The following is a 26,499-nucleotide window of genomic DNA, read 5'->3' as shown; positions in this document are numbered from 1 at the left end:
ATGGTGTACTGGTATACATAATTCAAAATTAGACTTAAGTGCATTTCTGTGAGTTCTTTTCTGAAATTTATTCCTGAGATCTGAATATATTACTTTAACAACTGTGTCCACCCACAACCACATATTAAACTGGTTTTTTGGAGTATTTGCTTCTTTGTGTCTGGATTGAATGGTTCCTGCTATGTTCCTGTCATGTTAAAAACTTGAACGCTACTTTTTCGTTCTGCAAAATATTTAATTTTCTGAGTCAGTGCTTGTTTCACTTTTCAAAAAGTTTGAAATTTTGGTTGGGGAAGATAAAAACAGCATTCGTTTGATCAACAGTGAATTTTTACTACCAACAACACAACAAAATCTCCACAACTAAAACTTCATCATCTTGATCTATATCTATGGTGTGGAGGTTGTTTTCTTTGTTACAGGAGTCCAAGATGTTAAAAGTGTTCATCTTGGGCTTGTTATATGCGCTCTTTTATTATTAAAGTGATGCTTATTATGTGTAGGGTCCTTATTAGAAAAAATAATGTATATTATGCTCCGATTTTTTTGTGGATTTTCAACAGATGTTCCAAAATATATATGGTAAGTGAAATATTGAAGCAGATATTTCATTGGACTGAGAAGAGAAGTTTTAGTAAATATTTTTTTTTATTAAGGTTACTATGTTTTTAGTTTATTTACTACCTAATTCTTTCTAAAAAAAGTTGCAAAATGTTGACGTTTTAAATAGTAACGATCTTAATATTTTTCCCAAGAAGGTTGTAATAGTATGTTTTAAGCAAAGCATTTCCTTTTTCAAAATAAAAGTAATAACTTCAGTAGTGATTTCTTTCAAAAACAAATTCTCATTTTGTGACATTTCAGGAAGGTATTAAAAATAAGGTGCTGGTGTGATAACATGTGGCTTACGTCTCTTTAAAATTATATAGAGGCTTTCAGCTTTTAAATGTACATTAAGAGATTACTTTCTTCTTTTGAGCATTAAAAGGTGTGAAAAGGTGATAGAAAAAGGTCACAATTGAAATAAATAGGAGGAGGGACTGGTTTTTACCATCAGGATAGAAAAAATCTTAAATCCGTCTGTAACAAGCCTTAAATAAATAAGAAAATGAAAAGCCCTTGCAGGCTAAAAGATTTCAGATTCTTGTTTGCATGTAATTTTGTTCCCTATACCTTTCGAGCTTGCCAGTAGCCCATTTTGTACAGAACTTTTACAATGTTGTTCCATTATTTGAAATAAATAGGTATTATCTCATGGTATTATCTTGATCTTGCAAAATTTTTCATGTATTACAAATATACAAAAAGTGATTTGTGAAAATAAATTGATACTTTAACAATACTGCACTACACTTAACATTCATAAGAAACGAAGACGTTTTAGCATATCAATTTATTTAATATTATTGCTTGTGGTGAAGCGATATTTTGAAAATGTTTTTTGAAAATATTATACCTGTGACATGACTAAAATCTTTATCAAGTTTAATATATTTAAGATTTGACCATAAAGTTGGATCCTACAAGTTTAAAAACAAAAAAAGAAATAGAAGTAGGCGAAAGATACAAAATATTTAAAAGACTACGTTCATCGGTTTCGAATGAACAATAGAGACTAAATCCAAAATGCGATTCCGTGGTATTAATATTTAGACTAGCCAGGGAACCCGGAGTCGAAACGCTGGGTTAATTCATAAGTAACTGTGTTACCTGGCTTTGAACACCTTGAGGAGCAATTAATAAGAAGTATAAACTGTGCCAGTATAGCATGTCATAAATTAAGTGAGGCGCAGAACATTATGTTTCCAGTGTAATATATTTTGAAAAAAATAGGCGCACAACATTATGTTCTTTCCAGTGTAATATATTTTTCAAAAAATAACTTTTCACAACTTTTGTTCAAATAAAAATTAAGTTTACAACTAGTTGATACCCTGTTATAGCAAAAAAAGTTGGCTCAGGAAACAGCCGTCATCAACATTGGACTCACCGCTGTACTGTGTCGTCAATGCGTTTAGGCGTAATACCCTTTCAAAAAAACTTTATTGCAACTTCGGTTTAAATATGAACATGTGAAAAACATCCTGTTGTTACCCTGTCCAGCTAAAAAAATCACTCAGCAATTCTATTTTGCGGAGTAAGTTTTCATGAGACTAATAAAAGGTGTGGCTACCTACTAACTGCATTTAGCATAAGAAAAATTGATTAAGAATTTTGTTGTAGCTAGCCAAACTGCATTTGGCTACTTTTACTCTTCAGCCAGAAGTAGCTGAAGAGCTAGCTAGGAGAGACCCCAACATAAAAATTAATAATAATATACCAAACTTTAAAATAATAGGAATAAATAAGGCTAGCTACAGCAAGCTGGCTTCAGCAGGATGCTGCCTTGAAATCTACGTTAGCTAGCTAAAATCTTGAAATTGATTTGTTTCAGATTTACACATGGCTAAGAAAACGTGATGATATCTTCATCTTAATATGTGAAAACATAGACACAATGAAGAGAATATCTTAAACGTTGATAGAACTGAAATTTAGGCAGTTAAATAATTTTACTAACCCAACCAAATATTCCTCTTTCTTCAAAAAATTTTTGATTCACAGCTTGGTGAAGAAGCCAGGGTATAACAAATATGGTGTCCTTGAACTCGGTCCCTCAAAAGAAACGACTCGTACCTTAACCCTTAGAGTTCGGTTTAGTTGAACAAAATCCACCTTGTTAAAAACATAACTGGAAACGAAAATTTGAAGGTGTATCTAGCATAGCTCATCAAATAATATTAAATTAACAGTCTGTAACAATATTTGTAATCAAATTTGTAACGCAGTCTTCATTCTTTCCCACTTCTTCGAACATTGAGATACATACAAAACCGGCGTAGAGCTAGGACGCGGGGCCAGATCGGACATTAAAAGTCGCTACAGCAATAGGTTAAAAAATCGGTTGAAGAAGAAGAAGGAGAAGGAGAAGAAAAAGACCGCCTGTTTTAATAAGATCTTGGATGTAATCCAAATCTTAAGAAACCTTGTGGAAAGTCAGAGAACACAGAAAAAAACTAAGTAAGACCTGGTTCAGTGACCTGATCTTTTTTATGCTTCGTTAATTAACAATACTTTTTTTGGCTTATGGAAGTGCAGGACCAGGAGCTGTAAAATCTATCCTGATTCACCAGATTTGTTTCTCTTGAGGCTTAGCCAGGCAGGTATGGCATCAGTATGAGGTCACAAAACATTAAAAGAAGCGAGATTCTTGCTGCAGATGTGTGACACTTCATTATTACACAACATTAAAGAAACTGTTTGTATTCAATGAAAATTAAAATGTAAAAAAACACAGCTAAACTGATACACTAATGTGCATATATTGCCAAGTCAGGAAGACAATTTGCTAAACACTAACCGAGTCCTAAAAAATATGTTAATTTTACTCATGCAAAATATTATTTTAAGAAAACTTTGATAATAAATTAGGATATTAAAATTAAAAAGCTTGAATATTGGAAATATTACCTGAAAATAGTTATTAGAGTGCAGGGGAACATTTATCTGTTTCCATCCCATGGTGAAGTTCCTATTCGTAACTCTAGCAACCATGATGCTCCCCCACGATCTATAATTTGAATTAACTTTCCAGACCATAAGAATAGCACGTCCCTTCTCTGACATATATATCCAAAATGTTAAATATTGATAATGGGGTAAATAAAACTCTGTTTTAAAACTTGTGTATGGTAGAGCTGTTGTTTGAATATGTAAGTAGTTATCTAAAGATAAAATTTTTGCAATAAATATTTTTGCATGCTTGTTATTAATTCTTATCCTGGTTTGCAATAAATTAAAACATTTATACTTGTTAAAAATATATTGATTTATACTTACTTGGTTTTTGATTGGCATAAAATACTTCTAAGTATGCTGCTCTTATATTAAATTCAACATTTACATCATTATCAGCATTAGGTACCATTATAACATATAAATTTTGCCCATGAAACCAATGCCTTTGATTGACAGCATGCTGAACAAGTGATGAAACATCTGGTGTGATAACAACATCACTTAACACTTCTATACCCCATGATATCGGTTTAAGCAGATTGTAGTTTGCTTGTGCCACTGTATGTTCACAATCCACAGCGTCATCTGGAGACTGCCATAAAGTGGTAATTTTATAACCAATTGAAGTCGACAGTGGGGTTGTTTCATTGATGAGAAGATTGATAAATGCAGTATTTACAATCACATTCTCTTGAATTCCAACAGCAAAGGTAAAAACTGTTGCTGTTTGTGCTGCATTAACCTTTATTAAATCTGAGTTACAACTGAACTGTTCATTAGTCTTGTGAATAGCCATTATACTTTTATGTGACACTTTGGCATGTAAATCGATCTTTTCAGCTACAAATATAAATAGAGACAAAAAAATACATATAACACTGCTACAGCCATTGAAAATACAAATTTAAATAGCACAAACTACAAGTTGTTAAAAAATGAAACATATACTGAGGGCTAAAAAATAATACTACCTACATGCTCTTAAGGCGTACTGATGGAGCACACCATTTTTATTTATCCCTATAATGTAGTCATCGTCTTCGACATCAAAGGTTGTAAAAGTCAACGTTTTATTTACTAACAGTTGGATATCTTTATATTTGTCATCAATGAAAACTTTAATATTGGTCCCATTATTAACATACAAGTTTCCATATTTTGAGGTTGCCATGTCAATTATATTTTCAGTGGCAGTTAAATTGTGGGAAATTAAATTGTTATGGTCTAAAACAAACGTAATGCCTCCATCCACCATCAATGCATAGCATCGACTATTATATACATCAGTGCTCAATTGTACATAACTTCTACTACTTCCACATTGATAAGTTGCTAAAATGTAAAATTAAACATCTTAAGGAATTGTTAATAAGTTTTAAGCTTTTTAAATATTAGAGTAAAATACATTCAATACAAACTAGATTTAAGCAAGAAATTTATTGCAGTGTTAACATTTCTTTTTTTTAATAGTCCAAGGATATAGATGTAATAATTATATTGCTGCAGGAACACAACTTTGCTTCCACCCCTACTCTCTGCGCTTGCCATCTTTTATCCCATCTTGTTGTACATACCCATTAAATATCAGTCTTTCAAATATTCAAAACTACACCTTAAATTGTATAATTAGTCAGCTATGGTAAAATATCAAAAGAAGAATTTGAATTCAGAATTTATATTTTTTATAAATTCCGAATTCTGAATTCCAGGGCATTGGAGGAGAATAAACATATTAAAATAGGTTACTGTATTAGGCATGAGTGAACCTCACTCACATAGACTTGTCTTTTTTGTGCTTTTGTAAACAACTGTTGGAATTATTCTATACATTTTTTTACATGTCTGGAAATATGTACCAGAGGTTCAATATGATGAAAACAGACATCGTGTCCATGACGAACTGATTATGCTTATTAAAGGGAAACAGAGTTTAAAATTTGTTGCGTTTTTTTTCAGGTCAAGCTTCCATATGATATGTGTTTTAATTATAACAAGATGCAGGCTCTGCATAAACTCTGGCTATCAAAAATGGACAACTATGAAACATCCACAATGCAACCCAATTATACAATTTCCGCTAACAAAAAATACAGCCCATCATTCATGGTTAAAAGTCGGGCGATTGAAACGTTTATGGTCTGAAAAGGCATTTAGTTGACAAAATTTTGATGTCACCATCATGTTCATCATGTTTTTTTTTGTGTGCCAATTTTTTTGTTTTTTAACTGTGCCAATTTTTGTTGAAAATAAAATAGTTTTAATTTTTGGACCAATTTTGGCCTAAAATACATTGAGGTCACAAGAATTAAGTACTTAGTACTTAGAGAGTTTAGGTACGAAGTTTAAATCTGTGACGTTGCAATTGACCATTTGGGACAGGGTTAGTTAGTTAGGAGTTGGAAACCAATCCTCGCAGGCGAGATAGTAACAAAACTACAGATACGCATTTATTACTTTAAAAAATTTGTACTCAAAAATGAAAATTTTAAATGCTTGTATTTTGCTAAACATATTATTTTTTAGAAAAAAAAAATTTATATGAATACTAATGTTGTTCTCTGTCTCTGAGCGAAAAATTTAATAAAAAACTTTCCAAACTTTTTGTTTTCCTTTAAGAATAACAATTATTACATACCTGTCAACTCTTATTTATATAAAATAAATCTAAATGTTCGGTACAACCGTGTAATAACTGATGCAATATTCCAGGCTTGTTTTGATATTTTCAATTTGCAATCCAATGACTTCCGTAAAACGTTCGAATCATCAAATCGAATTTTTGTGTTCACGGTTTTTAAAAAACGATATTGTTACTCCCTTTAATGGGCCTTCTATTTAGCAAAAATGCAATAGAAACATAAAAAAGTCTGACAAAAAAAGAGATGTTAGGTATATAATAAAGCATATATTGCATGCCTGTCCGTTGAATATCAGATTTATCCACTCTTGGTGAGACAATATTGTTCACCTCCAGTGGATAAATCTTGATATTCAACGAACGGTCCTCCAATATCTGCTTAATATTTAGCAATTCGAAGAAAAATCCCTCAGGGGCTAAAAACAGGGCCTTATTTCTTATTTCTTAAAATGTATGCTACCAATATCGTAAGCATTTTTTCTTTGTTCCTGTGCTTGTGAATGCTGAGGTAATTAGCTAACCTGCCAAAAATCTATATATTAATACGCCTTGTGTGTGTGTGCGCACGGTGAGGCCACGTCACACAAATCACAGGTCATTTTCTTACGACGTGGCGTTACGCTAAAATTTACCAAGTTAAAGAAAACGCAAATCAGGGGGTTACTATATAAATATTTAATTCTCTTTTCTTATTTTTTTTTTTAAATAAAACTCTTTTTCCTTACTCATTAAAACTAATTTTTATTTTAATTTCAAATGGTTTATTTGTTATTTTGTTGTAAAAGCCCCGCTGGTCGTTTAAGATAGAATAATTAAATTTTACCCCCGGTTTACCATGTGCGCGCCGTATCTCACGGAAACAAAGTTTATTAACTGAAAAATGAAAACCGAAGCGAAGAAAGTTGTCTCTTTTTCAAAGTAATCCTGAAAAAAGTTATTTCAAACAAGGTTTACTCATCACGAGGTTAGATTAAAGCTTATTTGTTTCTTCTATCTTTTTTGTGTTCTGGGACCGAAGTTGCTTTCTTTTAAAAAAACTATCGAATTCGAATGATAATTCGAATCTAAGAAGTAAATAACAAAACTGTTGTCATTGTAGAGCGACTGTTGATGTCGAGCGAGAATAAAAAAGTTTATGTTGTTGCCAGAAATATTTGTTATAAAGAAGAAAAACGTACGATAATATAACGTCGAAAAGAGAACTGATTAGAAATGTATCAGACAATTGTAGCTAGCTATACATTTTAATTTGTTTTCTTTGGGATGAAGCGAAGTTTAATAATTGAAGTAAAAAACTGATTGGTCTTTTATCCAGAGACGCTAGCTAACTGAGAAAGCCAAAAAAAGGCAGGTGTGTTGTTTAGTTTATCTGGTAAAGAGATAAGTTTAGGTGTGTAACGTTTTTTTTTAACCGTTTTAACTTTCAGAGCTCAGCTTTTCCTTTAAATTTTTAGTTCCTTGTTGAGTCTTAAATGCGTTTTCTTTTGACACAATTTTTATAAGAATCTAAAATGTAAAGCGACGTTTTTAAGCCGTTTACACGCTTCCAGCTAAACTTTCCCTTTAATATAAAGTTAAATATGTTTTGTCTTTAGCCTGAACATATTTAACATTTTTTGTAAGAATATACTCTAAACAATGGGTCAGAATATCCTAAGAATGTCTAAGCTTGGTTGTTTCTTTTGATATAAAAATTTGTATGACTGAACTTTTTTCTCTCCAAAACAATGGGCAAGTACACCAGGGAAAGCTAAGAACATGAAGGCCGAAACGAAAAAAACAAACACTATTCTTATAAAATACAGCGTGTATATAATAGAGAAGAGTTTATATAAAATGTAGAAAGTATTTTTTCGTTGTTACTGTTTTTAACGCTACGAAGTGGTTGATGTCGTTATAATAAACCTTAATGTAAACAAAGTTAAATCAATGTTTACATTTGTTACGTTACCGTTTAAAATAATATTCGATTCTTCAATTCGAAAACACTGCATTGTTATCATGCACTGCACGTTTGCGCATTGGGAAGGTTGCTATATGCAATAGACTAAATAGCTAATTTGGTATGATGCATTAGAATCTGTACGTTGTGGAAACTTTGCAATAACCTTATTTGTGTGACTTATCGATTTTTTCTAATGTCTGGTATACCATTTTCCCTTTTATATTTCGGGTATGACAAAGCAAGTATATAGTTTTAACAGATTTGTTAGCCACCTTCGATTTTGTTAAACTTTTTGCATTTTTATTTGTTGCTGGACATGCTTATATTTTTAAGCGTTCTGCTTCAGCGGGTACAAATATAACGCAGATTGTGAGCAACTTCAATCCCAGGGTTTTTTTCTCTTTTATTGTTATTTTTTTATTGCTGCACATATTTATATTTTTGGACGTTTTGTTCTAGTGGTTATAAACTAGAATAATACAAATTGTGACTTTTAAAGATTCATATTACTGTGTTGTATGTTTTTGTTTGGTATCCCTTACATCGGTTTAATGAGAGATTCAGTGGATTCCCCCACGGGTATTCAGCTAGTAAATGTTAATATTATGCTTAGAGTTTCTTTTAATAGCTACAAGAAAAACTGAACTTCAATAATTGACATTTGAAAAAAGCATTCCATCAATGAAATTCAAACACTATTCTTTTTTTCTTTCTAATTATTATTGTGCTTCAATTTCTGGACTAATCAGTTAAAGAAAAAGAAGAAGGAAAAGAAAAGACATATACTTACGTGATGGTGATATTGCATTAAGGATATAGTATAACCTATTGTTCGTCCCAACACCATAAACAAAGTCCTTTCCAACAGCAATGTCTAGATACACTCCATTATATTCAACTATGTGATCTTTGTTAATCCATTGATAAAGTCTGTGATTGTTACAGAGTATCCATATATTTCTCTCAAATATATCAAATTTTATAACAGCACATATTGCAATAACTTTTTTCCACAGATCAACGTTTGGTGAAGTTCTTGCAGGGTGACGGTATATAAAAGAATCACCTCCGATACCATACCACATCTTATTAACAGGGTGGATTTTAATATTTTTCATGGATTTCTGTACTGTCTGACGGCCGTTAGTAACTAAAGCAGGAACAAAAAAAAATAAGATAAAATTAGGCAATTTCTTTTTAGCAGTTTTATCTACCAAATTCAATGCAATAATGCATCAGCATTAAAAACTTTGCCATGGCATAGAAGAACACAAAAGTTATGAAAGTTATGTTATTACTTTTCAAATCTTCCTGAGTAAGGTAAGTTTCACGTTTGATTTTAAAGTAGTTAAACTCCATTTTTGAAAGATGTAATTTGTCACATGAAGCCATTTTTGTTGAAATCAGAAAAAAATCACTTTCCCTTTTACAAGACGAAAAGAACTAAGACTACACCTAGTTACAAATTAAACAAGTGAGGCTGGAGGGCGATTTTGGCTTTGAACCCTCCGTTTTCAGCAGTGAAGCCTACAAAAAGCCTACATTTGGAAAATATTATTAAATCCTGGACCATTGGACCTCATATTGTGTTATTATTCGTGAATTATAACCCAATACGCGAAAAAAAATTGAATTTTTTAGGAATGTTAAAAAACTTCACTTTGGCTGTCAGGAACTTTACACAATGTTAAAATTCGTTCTAGAAATAAAGTAATTGAATCTTAAGCAGATTATGGTATTTTAGACAAATTTCAAGCTTTCAATGACGCCACAGATAGTGTTGACCTAAGAACAAGTTTATTACTGTCATTTTGTTCCTTTTATGATAGTATAAGTGTGTCAAGTTTGATTCAATTCGAGAAACGCACTTAAAAGTTATGAAGAGTGGGATTGATTGTGCTCTAGTCATAATATTAAAAGAGCTATGTTACCAAAAACTAATAATTTCTTCTATATCTAAGATTCAAATACAATTAATTAGTTCTAAGTGCTTCATTTAAATCCAAATGCTTCAGAATTTGTTGCATAGTGTGAAACTGGTAGCTAGTTGCTTATCGTATTTATAAAACAAAAGTAGGTTTTATTTGCGCTGTTTTGCAAAGTATAAAATTTTGTTTTTTGAAAATAATCAAATTATTGTAAATGTTTTCTCGCTAAGAGTTTCGTCAACCAACAAACGAAATGTGTCCAAAGAAATAAGATTTCATAGGTTTGGCTATAGTAAGTTTAATTATTAGTTAGCGTTATAAGTGCAAGTGAACAACTTCTTAAGGAGATCATACAGATTTGACTCTGACAGCCCCCAATGACCAACCGTTTAAAACAACCAGTTCCGAAGTTTACGTGTAAAAGAAATAACCCAAGTATATTTACTCTGTTGGCTTTGCTAATGGTACAAAAAATGTCTTCACATAGAGCATAAAGTGTGGACTTCAAATAGTCTTTATTTATAGTGTTTATCAGAGTCAGTTAAATAATTTGTCTCTTTTTTTAATGATAGTAATTACCTTTGACAGGAAGAAAACATGACCATTGTTTTTCCATTGTGTCATCAACATCATACATATCGCTAACACAATAGCACTTTTTGCCTGCATGTGATGCACCATTTATGCTCTCAATCTTGCTACGTTCTAAGTAACATTTATAAATGCATTGCGTTTCATCCAATTCGTTAAAGATAATGGTAGAGTTACCGACTGGACCACCATTTAACCAAACACAGTCAATAACTAAAAAATTAGATTTATTTGATATATACTTATAATTGGTAAAAACATGTTTTTCCAATAATTTTTTTTTATATAATAACCTACGTTTAGCAATAGACAAGTCAACATCATAACAGGGAACATTAGTGTTAGCACCACATGAATCCTGGAAATTCCATGCTTCTTTATTTTCAACAGCAGCATTATGTTCAGAAAATGTAGTTTTGTCTAAAAAATAATGTCCCACAATCCATTTCTTAGCTCCACTTTACAATACCAATTTAATGTGGACCATTAGGTCAAATAGGTTTAAAGATTTTCCCCTGCCTTAAGTTAAAGAATGCATTTGATTAGCTATCACTTCTTCCATTACTAGATATTTTACAAGGCATACAAAAAAACTTTCTTTATTAATACTTACCATTGTTAAATTCATTGTATATTTGATAGTCCTCCAAATAAAATCGCCAAACTTTTAAATCATTCAGGATATTATGGTGTTCAGTCCACCAAAAACTTTTTAATTGGTCATAAAATCCAGCAATATTGATAAAATTTGACATACTAGTGTCAATTGGTTTTTTTACAACTCTGTTAAATGACGAAAGATCAATACAAATAACTTCACCGACACTTTCCCCATCTAAATATAACTTTAATTCTTTTCTCTTTTTCGACCATGTTATTCCAAAGACATTAACATTGTATGCAACTTTTTTAGGCAAATTATATGTTGCATAACATGAACAGTCGTCTGATTCCACAGTAGCAGAAAGAGAAAATTTAACGATGGATGCCAAACTAACTTGAAATCCCTTTCCTTCATGGTAGTTGCCAACAGAATGTAAACCACTGGATAATACAGGCACACTGAATTTTGGTATGGAAAGGGGTTCTAGAAAGATTTAATAATTTAAATTTTTAGATCCAGTATTTAACATACAACATGAGTACTATGAAAACACTCATCCCTAGTTTGAACTATTATTCACTTTCATTAACATATATGCATAAAAAGATTTTCATTTAACAGTATAGTTTAACTAGGTAATTTTATAATGGTAATGTATTACAATGAAGTAAACTAGGATCAGAGGGACCAAGTATACCGACTAAGGAAAAGAACTAAAATTTAAGTAAATATATGGCAAATGGTCTGGTTTCAAAGCAGGTCAACTTCCCAAACCTCAGACAATTTATTTGAGTTTACGAAAACACTGTTGCAGAAGAACAGAAGTTTTTTTCCCTAGTTTGATTTCAAATCCTTCTATGGTTTGCTATAGAAAAAACCTTCATAAGTACAAATGTCGTTACAAAGCAATAAGAAATAACATTAAGGATAATAAGCAGACAATAGTTATAGTGAAATGGTCTGTTCAATAAAGCTTGTAATAAAAAAACGATGCAAAACTAAACAAACACTCCTCCATAAACAGAATTTAATAAGAAATCATACGCAAAAATTATACCACGCTACTTCATGGAATCTGATAGTCGAAAAGAAGCAAAAAAAATCTTTTATTTTTGAAGCTCTTATTTTAATTTTTATTATAAAATTATGTGTAATAAAATGCTTAAAAAGAAACATTACGAAGACAAACGTTTTAGGTTGGTTTGCTGATTGAAAATCAGACCAGATAAGTTAGTCCAAAATGTTCTATCAAGGTTTTTGCTTTTCTTTAATTTTTTGTAATAACTAGTTAGTAGACAAGACATGTGAAAATGGCTTCAAACATTTTTAAGTAGTGAACATATGATTGCTTTAAAAAACCAATAAATGTGTTTCTCTTTATTGTGATGGCCATGCATCAATGAATACACCCTTTTTATCAAAAATAAATAACAAGAAAAAAATTCAGGGTCACAATAGCAAAAATGCTATTAGTTGAACATGATAAATATATTTTTATTTTATACCACTGAACTTACTGTACAACTTTGTGAATAAATATAAAGAGAAAAGATATTTGTAAACAAAGATGAAACCACTATAATATGCATTCAATTTGCTACTGAATCTTTCTGGTCTGTGTACCAGATTTCACACCATCTCATCACAACTAACTTCATTATTTGAAGCTGGATGTATGTTTTGGAAAAGCGGTCCAAATCACAAAAAAGATATTATTATAGGTTGTAAGACATGTTTATAAAGCTCTAAGAAGTATTAATGAAGGTTACAAAATTCTGTCTGTTACTACAATAGTATGTAAAATCATAAAGAAGTAGAGCTACTTTGTGTACCCTAAAATATTGCGTAGCAGCAAGCAGGATTAGACCCAGAAATCATTGTCAATTTTCACTTAATCTTTCCAATCTATGCATTTATACATAAGTGGATCTATTTTTAAATTGAATAGCAAAAGCTGAATTTTTTTTTGTCTTTTTTATTATCTGTTTGTTTATATCAAAATTAATATTACACGTTTGTTATTATTGTGAAACCTGCAACAGGTGAAAAAAACCTGACATATGCGCTTAACATTCAAAACTGTTAACAAGAATTCAGTATTAATTAATTCACACAAACAATAAAAATGTATAAAAAAATTTCAATTGGCTGTAAACATGTTTTTTGTAATTTTCTTTATTCATGTTTTTTAAATGAGCACACGTTCTTCCTTATAAATTTTTTTACTGACTTTTTGCAGAACTGTTTTTATGAGTTGAAAAATATGATGTTAAGTACAAGTTCTAACCAAATTTTTTGTTGTCTGTGTGAACACAGGTTTTGTTTATGTTATAGATGCAGGCCCATCCTAAATTTATTGTTAGTAAAGATTATACTCTAATACATACTTACTTTTCTTACAAATAAATTTCATTTGAGTACAGGAAAGTGCACGAAGTTTTCCATTATCCTTACTGAAACAAGCGTTAGAGGAGACAGGTATATCTTTATCCATCCGTTTAAACTCATCTTTGTCAAATGGGGTTCCATCAATCCAAAAATAAACATTGCTAGCAGGATTCTTTAATCCAATCATATATGCCTCTTTGAAGTCATTTTTGCTTAAAAAACTGCTAATTGCAAATGCTTCCTCCTTTGAATGAACACTTAAAAGTTCAGAATTATGCTGAGAACATTTTTTAGCAGCATCATCCGGATCATTTGCAGTTTCTTTTGACATAAACAAATTATTGGAAAAATCTAAAACAGAATAAATAAGCTACTACATTTTTAAAAACTAAGTCTTAAATTTTTTTTTCTTACATTTTAACCAGTATTATATACATTTATAAAAAGTTCTTGAAACACAAATATTTTTTGAAAAAACAATACATAAGCGTGTGTATTTATTGCATTCTGCAAGATCAGAATAACACCAATAATGTAACATGACAAATAAATTTTTTTGAAAAAATGCAAATCCGAAGTTTCACGACACATCTTCCCATTTTACAAGAGCATGCCTAATTTGTAAAGCCTTGCAGAAAAAGCACAAAACTTACAGTGATCCCAGCTTTCAGTGTTAAGAAATTTAACAGAATCTGTTAACATAAAACAATTTCCATCACAGGATGACGCCAAAACCACTTTACCATTAAGCTCTACTAAATATTGACCTGACTGAGTATGCTTAACAAACCCTTCAACAATTTCAAATTCATGACTACACTCTTGTACCACTCTGACTTCGCAGGGATTTGTTGAACAATCACGCATTACACATTTTCCACTGTTGGCATGAACAAGATACATTTCGGTGGTCATAAAGAAGGAATCTTCACAGTGTAAGTTAACAATCAGTGTATCACTTGAAACTGTCACACACAAGCGTTCTGGCCAATTTTTGGTTGTCATTAAAGCCCGATGTGGATATGTTCGACCTGATAAACATAATATATTTAAAAAAAAAATACTTTAATCAGAATTACACTACAACATTTCTCTAATAATCTTTTAATTTAAAACTCACTAAATTAATGTTACTCACCCCAGCCATATAAGTCAAAACAAGTCGAACCACTGTTATCCCATTCTGTTACACCCAAAAAATCTTCAGCAAACCATACACCAAAGTCTTGACCATATCGAAAAAATCTTGGTCCGTTTAATTTTACCTCAAATTTCGAAGAATTATAGCCATAAGGTGGTACAAGATACCCAGTATTTAATATTACTTTCTTATCACCATCAGTCAAATAGATACTTCCACAACCAAAATTAGTTTGTGAAGAACCATGTGCACAAGCTACACCCCCAGATTTGTGTACAAATTTAACAAAGGATATATCAACATTGTTAAATAAAGTGAATCTTCCAGGAGAGTCATCTTTTACCCCAACACATACAGCATTATCATTTAACTTTATCCAAATTGATTGATGGGCTATACAGAGAATAAAATGCAGTGTTACTAAAAAATGAATACTTTTTGAGATTTTGCGAAAATACTGGGAGGGAGGGTAAAATTTCCCAGTAAAGTGGGTGGAGCTGAGCAAAATAGAGGGGGTTGTCTTAAAAAGGGTGGAGTTTTACTCTATATTTTAGAGCAAACTATTGCTTCTTAGATTACCTACTTCAAGTAAGACAGATCATTTAATTTAACCTTGAAACAGCAATTGCTAATTTTTTGTACTGTTTTAGTTTGATCCTGTATCTTATATATTAAATCTCGCATGTGAGTGAGCATGTGGGTTCATGGCACAGAAATCACAATATATATATATATATATATATATATATATATATATATATATATATATATATATATATATATATATATATATATATATATATATATATATATATATATATATATATATATATATATATATATATATATATATATATATATATATATATATATATATATATATATATATATATATATATATATATATATATATATATATATATATATATATATATATATATATATATATATATATATATATATATATATATATATATATATATATATATATATATATATATATATGAAATAGACCAAAATACCTAATCTTAGTTGTTTTTAATTTACAGGCTGTGGCTTGCGAGCCTTTCGGGTAAAAATTTTGTGGAAGACAATGACATGAAATATACTAAAAGAACAGATTTTTGTTGTAGGAAACTTTTTTTTGACATTTTACATGTTAATTTTATGAGGGAGGACCAAAAACAGAAGAAAAATTAGATTTTACACCTTGCAAGCTGTGTTTTTCTATATTTTTTATAAACTCTTACCAGGGAGGATCCTTCTCAATTTATATTTGACGCCTTCCAAATTGTGGTTTGTTGAAATTTTGTGTAAGATTTAATGGGTAAGAACAACAGGCAAAATGTCAAAAGAACTGATTTACATTTTGTGTAGGCTTTTTAGGGGAAAGACTGTACTAAATAACTGATTTTTGTTGCGGATTGTTTTTCTTTGGCATTTTGGATTAAAATATTGTTTTAGAGGGCATATGCAATATATATACCAAAATAATTAAATTTTACAAACTTTGATTTTGTCATTAACCTCTCATCTTTTACATTTTGATTAAACATTTGTAGGTGACCATAGGTATGCAATAGATCGAAATAACAGACTTCAGTATTATTTAGAATTTGTATTTTATGGGTTACAAAATTGGTGAAAAAAATTACATAAAATGAACTGTTAGAAATTAATTGTTGTTATTTTAACATTTTGACCCAAAACGTGTTTTTTTTTGGATTTCCAATTATTGAAATTTTGTGTAAGACTTTATGGGTGGTAAAGACAGGAATGATTTTTGTTAATTTAGGGTACAAACCATTCTTTTTGACATTTGGTGAGGAAGGACCGTATGCAATATATCAAAAAACGTTTTGTTGTATTATAATTTATCCTTGCAATCCATTTCTTTTATATTTCAGATAAGCATTTTTGCTAGAGGCGCTATGCAATATTTGAAGTGTTGTTAACTGTTTATTTTTTTACATTTTGTATCAACCTTTGGCAGGGTGATCTATGCAATAAACTAACCGATTTTTATATAATCTTGTGTTTGGCATTGGTCAGCTTTTTTCCGTTTGAGACATATTGAAATATGTTACAATATACGTTTTAAGTGATTTAAGTTTATGAGTGGGATGTATTGTCAGGGTAAGTAATTTTAGTAGATTTGGCTTTTGAATGCCATATATATATATATAGTGCAGTTGTTGGACACCTTTTTTTTGTTGGTCACTTAGTAAGTAATGCAGATTGTAATATTTGCACTGCTGTATTGTTTGTTTTTTGATGTACATATATCTGTTGCATGGATTAAATGAGAAATACAGTGGATTCTTTCGGGGGCATGCGGCTAGTATTCGTTAATGTAAATCCATGTTTGTGCCTGTTATAAAGTATTAGAAAAAATCATTTGGAAGCTAGCAATTATGAAAAGATTCAATAAACTCAGAAAACTAAGCTTGTGGTGATTTTCAAAATTGGTAACATTAGAAAATTGGAGGGACTTAAAATAAGAAGGGTGGAGTTTCTAAGAATAGGGTGGTTGCTTTAAAAATAGAGGGTTCTAACCCCTCTCCCAACTATGTGTGTAACCTTTTTTAAATAAAAACTTGATTGCACAAACACCTAATGACTCATTAGTAGATTTGATAAGTTCAGTTTCGAAGACCAGCTATAAAGTGATTTGTAAAAAAAATATTAAGCATAAAATCTATGTTTAAATCTATGTTAAAATCTATGTTTAAAAGTACTAACAAAGTACTAAGAAAGGGCACGTGTCACATTTCCTTGAGTTTTAAATTATTTTTTCTGCTATATTAAATATTATTAAAGAATAAATACATAAAACTGTTGTTTAGTGTTAGTTTTCAACATTGGTATATTGAATTTACGGGGGAATATAAAAGTTAAAATAATAACGGTAATGGCTGGTAAATACTGCAGATCCTTGTTACGATTTGTGAGTCCTTGTTATGAAAATGCAGGATTTTTCCCTGTGAAAAAAAACACAAGTCCAATTTAGGAATGTGTTGTGATATTTTACAAAATCATCTTCATTATTTATTCCACACAGAACAATAAAGAATAATCTTGTTATAGTTACATGCTCTGAGTGAAATCCCAGACATTAATTAAGAAGTTTCTTTTCATAAAAGTACAGAAACAGGTTTTTATTAAAAAGAGCAGGGTCACCCAAAAAAAGGCAGGGTCACCGAAAACGAGACTGATACAAATTCAATCATTTGTGATAAAGTCTGAATTAAGAGATTGTGAAAGTAGAGTGCTAAAATCTATTTTTTTCTGTCACATACTCTATTGATCATCAATATTAGAAAATGAAATTTAAACAACCTAAAATTTATTACACCAGGAATAGCTTTCTTTTTTCTATTATAACATAGTATTGCAGCAAACAGTGCGGGAAAGGGAGTTAAACCCCCTAATTATTTTTTAGAAAATAGTATTTGCATTAAAAAAATGAATTTTGTTGAATGAATTTTATGGCAATATAGAGGGCCTTATTTTGAAACTTTTCTCCTTCAGATGAAGCCATGGGTTGTCCTCGTAGAGACACTATATTAAAGCTCCAGAAACAAATTTGCTTTGTACAGAACTGAACTACAAGTATGTCTTGTCTGTATTCCCATTACAGTTTGTAGGAACTTGACTCTATTAAAAAATTAACAATTAGTTAGAGTTTTGAGTTAAGATAATTCTTCAAAGTCTTGAAGGATAGGATATATGTTTCATCTTGTTTTCAAAACTTAGAGCTCTTCAACAAATTTAGTTTGTGGTTTTCACGATTGCTTATAAGGGTTGCAAAAAGAAAAGGTATGACAAATGCATAGATCACTGTTTTAACAAAAGAAACTTTTATCACCTATGCAGATGAAATGACCGTTTTTTTTGTATGGTTACTCCAAGCCTGCATGTGACATTAGAAATGTTGTCTTAGCCTCGAAGCTCAAATGGAAGAAGCGAAATATAGACAATTCTTCACTGACAATACTAGTTAGCTCTTCCAATTAATCATTTATTTTCCCTGGTTTTTCCTATGATCTAGCAGATGTATTCCTTTCTCAAAAACTACCTAGCAGTCAAAACCTACCAGTCCCGCCACAGATTCATTTATTGCATTACAATTTTTTAATTTTTTAATTAAAAAAGAGTGAAAACTTTAATCAATGTTAGGAAAAACTAATGTCCAGATAGTTGCTTTTGGGCATCTGGGACCATAGATTTTTTTATTTTTTTACTTCAGACACTGCGATTGGTCATCCTCTGGAAGTCTCTAAACAAAAGTACCCAAGTGACATATAACAGCCTTAATTATAATTACTAGCTAATACCCTTGATTTCTAAATATTTTCACAAGTGATATCAGAAAAGACCAAAGAAGGTCACCAGGATGGCTGTTAAGTTCATATTTTTGAGACCATATAGGAAAACACAACTCAATGATTTCATCCAATAGTATCGTTTTTCTTAGTAATAATGTGTTTGGCCATAAAGTTACGTAAATGTATGTTATGTGCACATTTACGGGCTCCTCAAAAGTGCTCTATCATATGGTGCTTATTCAGCAAGCTTCAACGAGCATGATGGGAAATTAATTTAACAGCACAGCAAGAAAAATTCGTTAAAATGGTTAATTACTGAATGAAACTTTTGGTTATATTGGAGAAAAAGAGGGATGGAGAAAAAAGGAGGGTGGGATGCTGAAAAGACATATCTAAACTGGCAGATTGCAAGTTTTAATTTGCAGTTTCTGCGGAAAAACTTGCTTCTTCCGAAGTACCAACAACTAGGCTTTTTATAAATAAAAGGAACTGCATGATGCAAAACAGCTGTCACAAAGAGAAGACAACTAAAACTTATAAGTATGACAACAGGAAAGATATTTTTAACTAATGGAAATGACAAAAAAAATCAAATGGTTTAAATTTTTGAAAGTAAATTTTATAACAATTTTCAAAATTGATACTTATTAAATTTATACAGAAGAACAAAAAAAGTTGCAGAATGGAGAAAAAACAACAAAGTTAAAACATACGTTCAGCAAAATTGCATGTGACAACATCAAATCTTAAACCATGGTTGGCACCCACGTATTTTCCATTATCTGGTATTATTTTGACATACTGTGCATGGATTGAATGTGGCAATGGAATTATCTCTATCTTGTCAGGACTAATTATTTTCCGTTCAAAACTCTAAGAAAGATACAAACAAACCAAAATTTGACAAATAGTATTTTATGTCTAACTTAACCTGTTCGTGCTGAGGAAGTGGTAGGGAGGTTTAACTTTTCCCATAAGTTTTTATGGTCTTATATCCATCGTAATATTTTGTTAATTTTTGCTTAATTTTGCCATGACAACTAATTTTTCGAGTTAATTAAAATATTTCAGACGTTTTTTTTTTAAAAAAAGTTTTTGACATAATTGTGACTAAATACAAACTAAATACTATTTAACAAATTCAGCTAAAATGTTGACAATCAGTCCAGTGAACACTTGTCGGGTTTCACGTTTATTGAGCAACTTTAGAAAACAGAACGCAGGGGTCGGGATATGCCACCTCCCCAGATAGTCCAGCATGAATGGGGTTTAATGAAATTTTATTGTCAACACAATATTTTAATGCTTTTAGTATATAAAGAAACAAACCGTAGGAAAAGTCTCCCAGACACTGTTATCAAGACCGTATTCCATTTTAAAAGAAGTTGTCACTTTTAAGTTAGTGTGAGTTAACTCTCTAACACCTGCCACTTTCAGAGCTGTTATAACATGCTGTTTCATCAGGTTGATTTGAACAAACACATTATCTTTTTTGCAAAACTGAAAACCATCCCTTCCAAATTTTAAATGATGGGGTTCTTCATTACAATTTCCGTGATCGTGCTTTTTAAAATTTGAACTATCCAATTGTTTAATGATGTTGGTTTCATGGCTATGGCAAGCTAAATATAAAAAAATAAAAGTTTTAATGACGATCAGTGACAACCTAAAAACAACAAAGTAAATAACACCTTCTAGGAAGTCTGATTTCTAAAATCATGAACTTTCTTCGGAATCGTGGAAATTAAGTAATAACAAAATTTCACATTTTCGTACATGTTGTCCTCAAAAAGTATTAATTTCATAAAAAATTGTGGTCAGTATTGAACAAAAGGCACTCTGCTTTTACTTAAATAAATAACACAAAATTACTTTTAAATACAAAATAACCTAAAGAAAATTTTGCTTTGTTTTCACATCAATACGCTTTTTATATTTTCGAGTAATTCATTAATACTTAAAAATAAAGAATTAAGGTAGTAATACAAAGGGGGGATTCAAAACATATGGTCAACCAACTATCTGCCATCTTTGCCACCCCTCTCCCTTGTTCATTTGAGTTTACTTTTGGCATAAGTTCCACCCCCCTTAGTGCCTATACTTATGTAATTGTGACTTCATCCAATCCTTTTTCCCACAAAAAATTAAATCATTGTCAACACAGTGATAATCATCTTATTTTAAAACTTCATTTTTGTCTGTCTGTCACAATCGAGTGGGACATCATGTCAACAAAGAAGACCAACATAATAAATAAGATTAGTAAAGCAATCGAATTATACTTTTGGATTTGAGGTCTAATAAGTGGAAATTGTTGGAGATAAATGACATAAATCCTGGCACGGGTAATTAGGGACCACCTTGGACTACAGTAGGGCCAAAGGAATAAGTAGAACAAAATTATTGTTTGTAAAACAAATGCACACACATTTGTGTATTGAAACTTAAATTAAAAAGGTTGGAGGCATTCAAAATGTGGTCGTGTACAAATAAAATAAACAAGGGGAAGGGGGGCTACTTGTTGTGCAGACATTTTCTTTCTAAAGAAAACATTTCTTCAATTTTTCGTTAAGGACGTGATACACTTGTATAATATCACTGAAATATACCTTATAATATCACTATAATTTTTTAAAATATGTTTAAAATATGGTTATAATTTCTTAAAATATGGCTATAATATGCATAATTTAAACATCTGGCATGTGCGTCATAGCCTCATAATTTGCTGCATGGCTATAATATTTGAATAAAAACAAGCGAGTTTGATTTTAATAATATTGTTGGTAATCTGGTTTCGAATGTCTTCTGTTTATGTGACAATAGTTCTATAATTGCTAGCGTTGTTGTGGCAACGATTATATGAAATTAAATGAAATTATAACGATATTATAGCAAATTATAAGTATATTGTAGAAAAGTTATAACTGTATTATAGAATATATTTAATGATATTATACAAGTGTATCCTGGCCTTTACATATATTTGATTAATTGTTTATGGCTAATTTGTATTGCCTAGTTTGAAATAAGTTATTTCTAATCATGGCTAGATGTGTAAAAAAATATCCACCAGAGATTCTCATTATGTAGTTTTGCTTTCTGTCCAACCTTCCCTGCCTTTTGTTTAACATATTTATTGAAACTAGTTAAATGGGTGGTAAAAGAATCCATTTTGCTTAAGAAGGCAAACAGAGATATATCTTGAGAATGTCATCATACAGGCGGTGATCAATAAAAAAGTTGAGTTAAACAACATTAAGGAACACATTTTACTTGAGATTTGCCAACAGATTTTAAATAGCTTATCGGTTTGTCTGCAGATATTCTTTCTCTGTCCAAAACACTTTTCCTAAAGCTGTCTGAGTAAAAATATTGCATCTGTAGTGCCAGCTTTGGAACAAATCCAATCTTATGTATATTAATTCTCCTATCTCTTATTAAATCACTTATTCAATAATTTTTATTACTTAATCAACATGTAGATTTTTGCGATGCTTGCAACAAGTTTACAATAAATAAACAATTGGCAAATAATTTTTCATGGTTTCCATTTCATTGCAAAATTATTCTGAAATATTAAAGTTATATTTTATGTGCTAATTTTTTGTCACAAAGGTGAACCAGCTTATAGATTTGCATCTCAAATAAAAAAGAGATACTCACCTTGATCATAAAAAATATAAAACTGTGCACTGCACTGTCACTATAGGAACTAAAAAAGTATCACTGCTGTTAAAAAAAGTTCAAAAAATTATTTACAACTAAACAATAATTAAAAATTCATACCTGAAAACAAGCTTACATCTAAATATGATCCTTTAAACACACCAACAAAGGCTTTTGTTGGCTCAATTACAAAAGACAATGATGAATTATATTTCCAAGCTTTTGAATTAACAATTCCTTGCAAAAACGCATCAATTGCAAATCGTTGATTAACAAAAGAAAATTTTTCTCTGCGGATATGTTGACGCGAAGTGCTTCCATACCAGCATTCTTCAACATAGGAACGATCCTGATTCACATATGCCCAGATAAAAACCTCCATGTTTGGAAATTGGTCTGCAGGATCTCTGGTTATAATAAAGGTACCCCTTACAGTCTGAAATCTTCGTAGTTGAATAGCGTCAAAATGAATAGCAAACATTGAATCTGTGGTAAGTTTTCCTCCCGAATCAAGCTTTTCACAATTTCCATTGTATTTTGAAATAGCTGATCCCACTGTTCTCAGAATGGGATTTGGTGTGTGTAAGTCTATAAGAAAATAAACAGATAATGATGATAAGGTATAAAAACAGCAAGTTGAAATGATGATACTAGTCTAATGACAGCTAATGACAGCATTGACCGGAAAAGGCAGAAAAAAACACAATGCCATAACAAAAAAATAAATAAAAACAACTAGATTAATAAGTAATTCACACTGAATAGGCACACAAATCATTAGATAATCTTAAAACTATAAAATTATTCCTAACGAGAGTAAGTTAAAATAAAGCAAACTACTATCTGTGAGTCAGGACTTTACATGTTACGGAGTTCCAACACTCAGCCTTACACAGATAATTGTTGCTGTGGAATGACAATACTAGCCTGACATAACTGGGGTAATATGCGTAACACCACAAAGACCAGATAAGGAAATCTACCCCCCTTATCTTATTCTGCAATGACTGAGGACAGTATATCGTCAATCCTAAAGGCAAAGTGAGCAAACTCTGCCACCCTGCTGGACTGGGGTAATAAGTGGGACCATCAGCTTAAAGTCAGGATACAGTTATAAAAAAACGAAATAAGCATTTTTGATTAATTCAGTACTGGCAATATAAGTCAATTAATGTCATTGGCTGCCAAGCTTCAATATTTAAACATCACAATACAACAAAAAATAGTTAAATAGACTGAAAAACAATTTATTGCATGATCTCAGAAAAATCAGGAAAAGACTTCGCAACATGCTTATTATTTTTATATATGTTGTTAGATCTGGTCACAAATATTTAGCCGTTACTTTAACCATTAGGGGTACACTATCTACTTTTTAAGAGCTGTCAATAGTTCTATTATAAAATATTCTTACAAATTTAAAATATGCATTACTTACACGAAAACCCAAATGAAGCTGCAAATCCATCTTCACAAAGATCAGGATTCAGTAAACAGTCATTTGAAGGAAGTTCTTCTGTCCGCAAGTGTTGATGATACGTTTTAGTGTAACGTAGGTCTGAATATTCTTTTAATGACCTAATTCTTGTTGTTGGTCGAAGATCTTCAAATTGAATGGAATCAATAAACGGATGTGGTGAGAAAAACTTCCAGTTATGGTCAGCTAAAAAAAAATATTCGCTAACTTATTTTTCTTTTACTTTATAAAAAGAAAACAGAGAGCATTAGACGAAACCATAATGCAGAATATTTAAAAAAAAATTAAAAACAGTTAATATCTAATACTAGTAAAACATAGGATACTACCCAATTGTATATTAACAAATTAACGTTAAATTTTAATGTTATATTGCTGCAAGGAAAAAAGGAAGAAACGGTAATTAATAATAAATAAAGTCCATTTTAGCATTATAGCATCTAAATAGAAAACACTATAGCAATAATTATCATTACAAAATAGTGCTCTAGCGCGCTAATTGTAACGTTAAAAGTGTTTATATAATTTAAAACTGTAGTTGCTCATTCACTGGCAGGAATTATCTTTCGCTATTTGTTTCTTATATCTTAAAAGATTAGGACAGGACAAGAAACACTAAACATTAAGTTATTTAACATTTCGTAAACTTAAGTTCAATATCATCAGTAAACAACAAAGCGAGGCTTTGTAAAGCCACAAAATTTACAGTGTTATATAAATTAACAAGGTTTTGGCGAAGGTTATCCAAAAGTGTTTTAAATGCTATTCAATGAGGGAACATCTGGACCTCCAGTATCCATTAAGATTGTCTGACAAAACTGGCTAGCTAGAAGTTATTAGAAATCTGAAAAAATCAAAATGTTTTGTACTAAAGAAAAGTGGGGGGTTGAGAGCAGTCACCTGTTATGTCTTTCCAGGAAAAATTAGGCATGACATGTTTTAGCCAATCTTCCAGATGGTAGTAAAATATTTTGGCAAGTATTTGATGCTCTGAATATAGAGGACATAAGGGGTGATGATGTGTTGAAAAAGTGATAATTGAGATTTATTATGGGTTGGATGGTCAATGGTCAGCATTTGATACATAGAAAAACTTCTGTATTTTGTGTGGAAAAGAAGGTCAAGATATTAAACAACACATCATGTATTACGAGAAATACAAGTTAAAATAAAACACTTTGACACAAAACTTAGAGAGAGCATTCGTTGACTAAATTCGCTGTATGCTGCAAATCTTAATGACACTTACATCCATCTGTTAAAAAAAGAAGTTGACAGAGATGTATAAAAAAGCTAAAAAGGCGCAGAAGGAATATCTGTGAAGTGCTACAGTAACAAGCACTTAGTCATTTAGCACTGCTGTAGAAATATAAAGCAAGAAGCTTTTTTGCCACACTAGAAAAGTATGAACCATGTTGCATGGAAAAAATATTTAACCCCAAAATAGTAATTTATCAAATGTCAATTACAAGACCACTAACATGTCTTGTTTCTTACTAAATTTCACTTTTAGCTCAAGATTGCCCACACCATTCTGATAAACAACAAGGATTGAAAGACCAAAAAAGTAGTCATAAATTGCTGCTGTTATTTCTAATGTTATTGAATGAACGAAGCTTCCGCAGCAGGTGGTGTTGCATTTAACTATATGATTCCAGATACCAGTTGGCCATAAAATATTACAGGGGCAGTCTGGATACAACATTTGGCAATACTGGGTCTAGACAATATCACAATATCTTGATTGTATGAGTACTGATATGTTGTAAAAAAAGCTTAATGGTGGGTGATTCATGGAATATTTGTATACAATTATAGCACATGTTTTGGCTGTTCCTAAAATCACTTGAGAATTAGATGTTCTATTAAAAAAAACAGAATTGTCTTCAAAATTAGATTTATTTCCCAAACCCAAGTTAAAATTAAAAAAAAATTGATATCTTTTACAACAAAATTCATGTCTTTAATAACCCCATGGTAAGAGACATTTAATCTTTTCACACCACGGTTAATTAACAACAATTATTTTGTGACGTGAGCTACAAGTTACTGCTGAAATAACCTTATGCTGAATGCTGATTACCAAAGAGGCAAGAAATATGGAAGATTCAAGTTGCTTGCTCTGGACAATATCACTATATCTTGATTCCATGTTCAAATGTTAAATACAGTAGTGATTCTAGTTAAACAGGTGTTGTAAAGAATTCTCAACTTTATTGAACAATAATTAAT

At 30.8% G+C, this 26,499-nt stretch overlaps 1 protein-coding gene and 1 long non-coding RNA gene across 3 annotated transcripts in view; one reads left to right on the top strand and one right to left on the bottom strand.

Annotated features, from left to right (window-relative positions):
* LOC130655926 (uncharacterized) overlaps positions 1–26,499 on the bottom strand; it is a 99,830-nt gene that overhangs the window by 36,641 nt on the left and 36,690 nt on the right. For both annotated transcript variants that reach the window (XR_008984788.1, XM_057458742.1), the window contains 14 exons: positions 24,229–24,453; positions 22,911–23,378; positions 20,451–20,743; positions 19,835–19,994; positions 14,791–15,186; positions 14,306–14,683; positions 13,656–14,003; positions 11,274–11,747; positions 10,958–11,080; positions 10,649–10,873; positions 8,932–9,291; positions 4,534–4,890; positions 3,880–4,398; positions 3,511–3,764 (listed from right to left, as the gene is read on the bottom strand). Coding sequence is in view for 1 of the 2 variants with exons in the window: in XM_057458742.1 (XP_057314725.1) it covers positions 3,511–3,764; positions 3,880–4,398; positions 4,534–4,890; positions 8,932–9,291; positions 10,649–10,873; positions 10,958–11,080; positions 11,274–11,747; positions 13,656–14,003; positions 14,306–14,683; positions 14,791–15,186; positions 19,835–19,994; positions 20,451–20,743; positions 22,911–23,378; positions 24,229–24,453 (4,580 nt within the window). In the remaining variant the exon portion in view is untranslated. The remainder of the gene's footprint in view (positions 1–3,510; positions 3,765–3,879; positions 4,399–4,533; positions 4,891–8,931; positions 9,292–10,648; positions 10,874–10,957; positions 11,081–11,273; positions 11,748–13,655; positions 14,004–14,305; positions 14,684–14,790; positions 15,187–19,834; positions 19,995–20,450; positions 20,744–22,910; positions 23,379–24,228; positions 24,454–26,499) is intronic.
* On the top strand, positions 6,495–8,645 carry LOC130655928 (uncharacterized). The gene is made up of 2 exons (XR_008984789.1): positions 6,495–7,160; positions 7,296–8,645. It is a non-coding gene; the product is annotated as an uncharacterized LOC130655928 (long non-coding RNA).

This window comes from Hydractinia symbiolongicarpus, chromosome 8 (assembly GCF_029227915.1).
Source record: "Hydractinia symbiolongicarpus strain clone_291-10 chromosome 8, HSymV2.1, whole genome shotgun sequence".
Lineage (NCBI taxonomy): Eukaryota > Metazoa > Cnidaria > Hydrozoa > Anthoathecata > Hydractiniidae > Hydractinia > Hydractinia symbiolongicarpus.
This window is presented reverse-complemented; position numbering and strand designations above follow the sequence as displayed.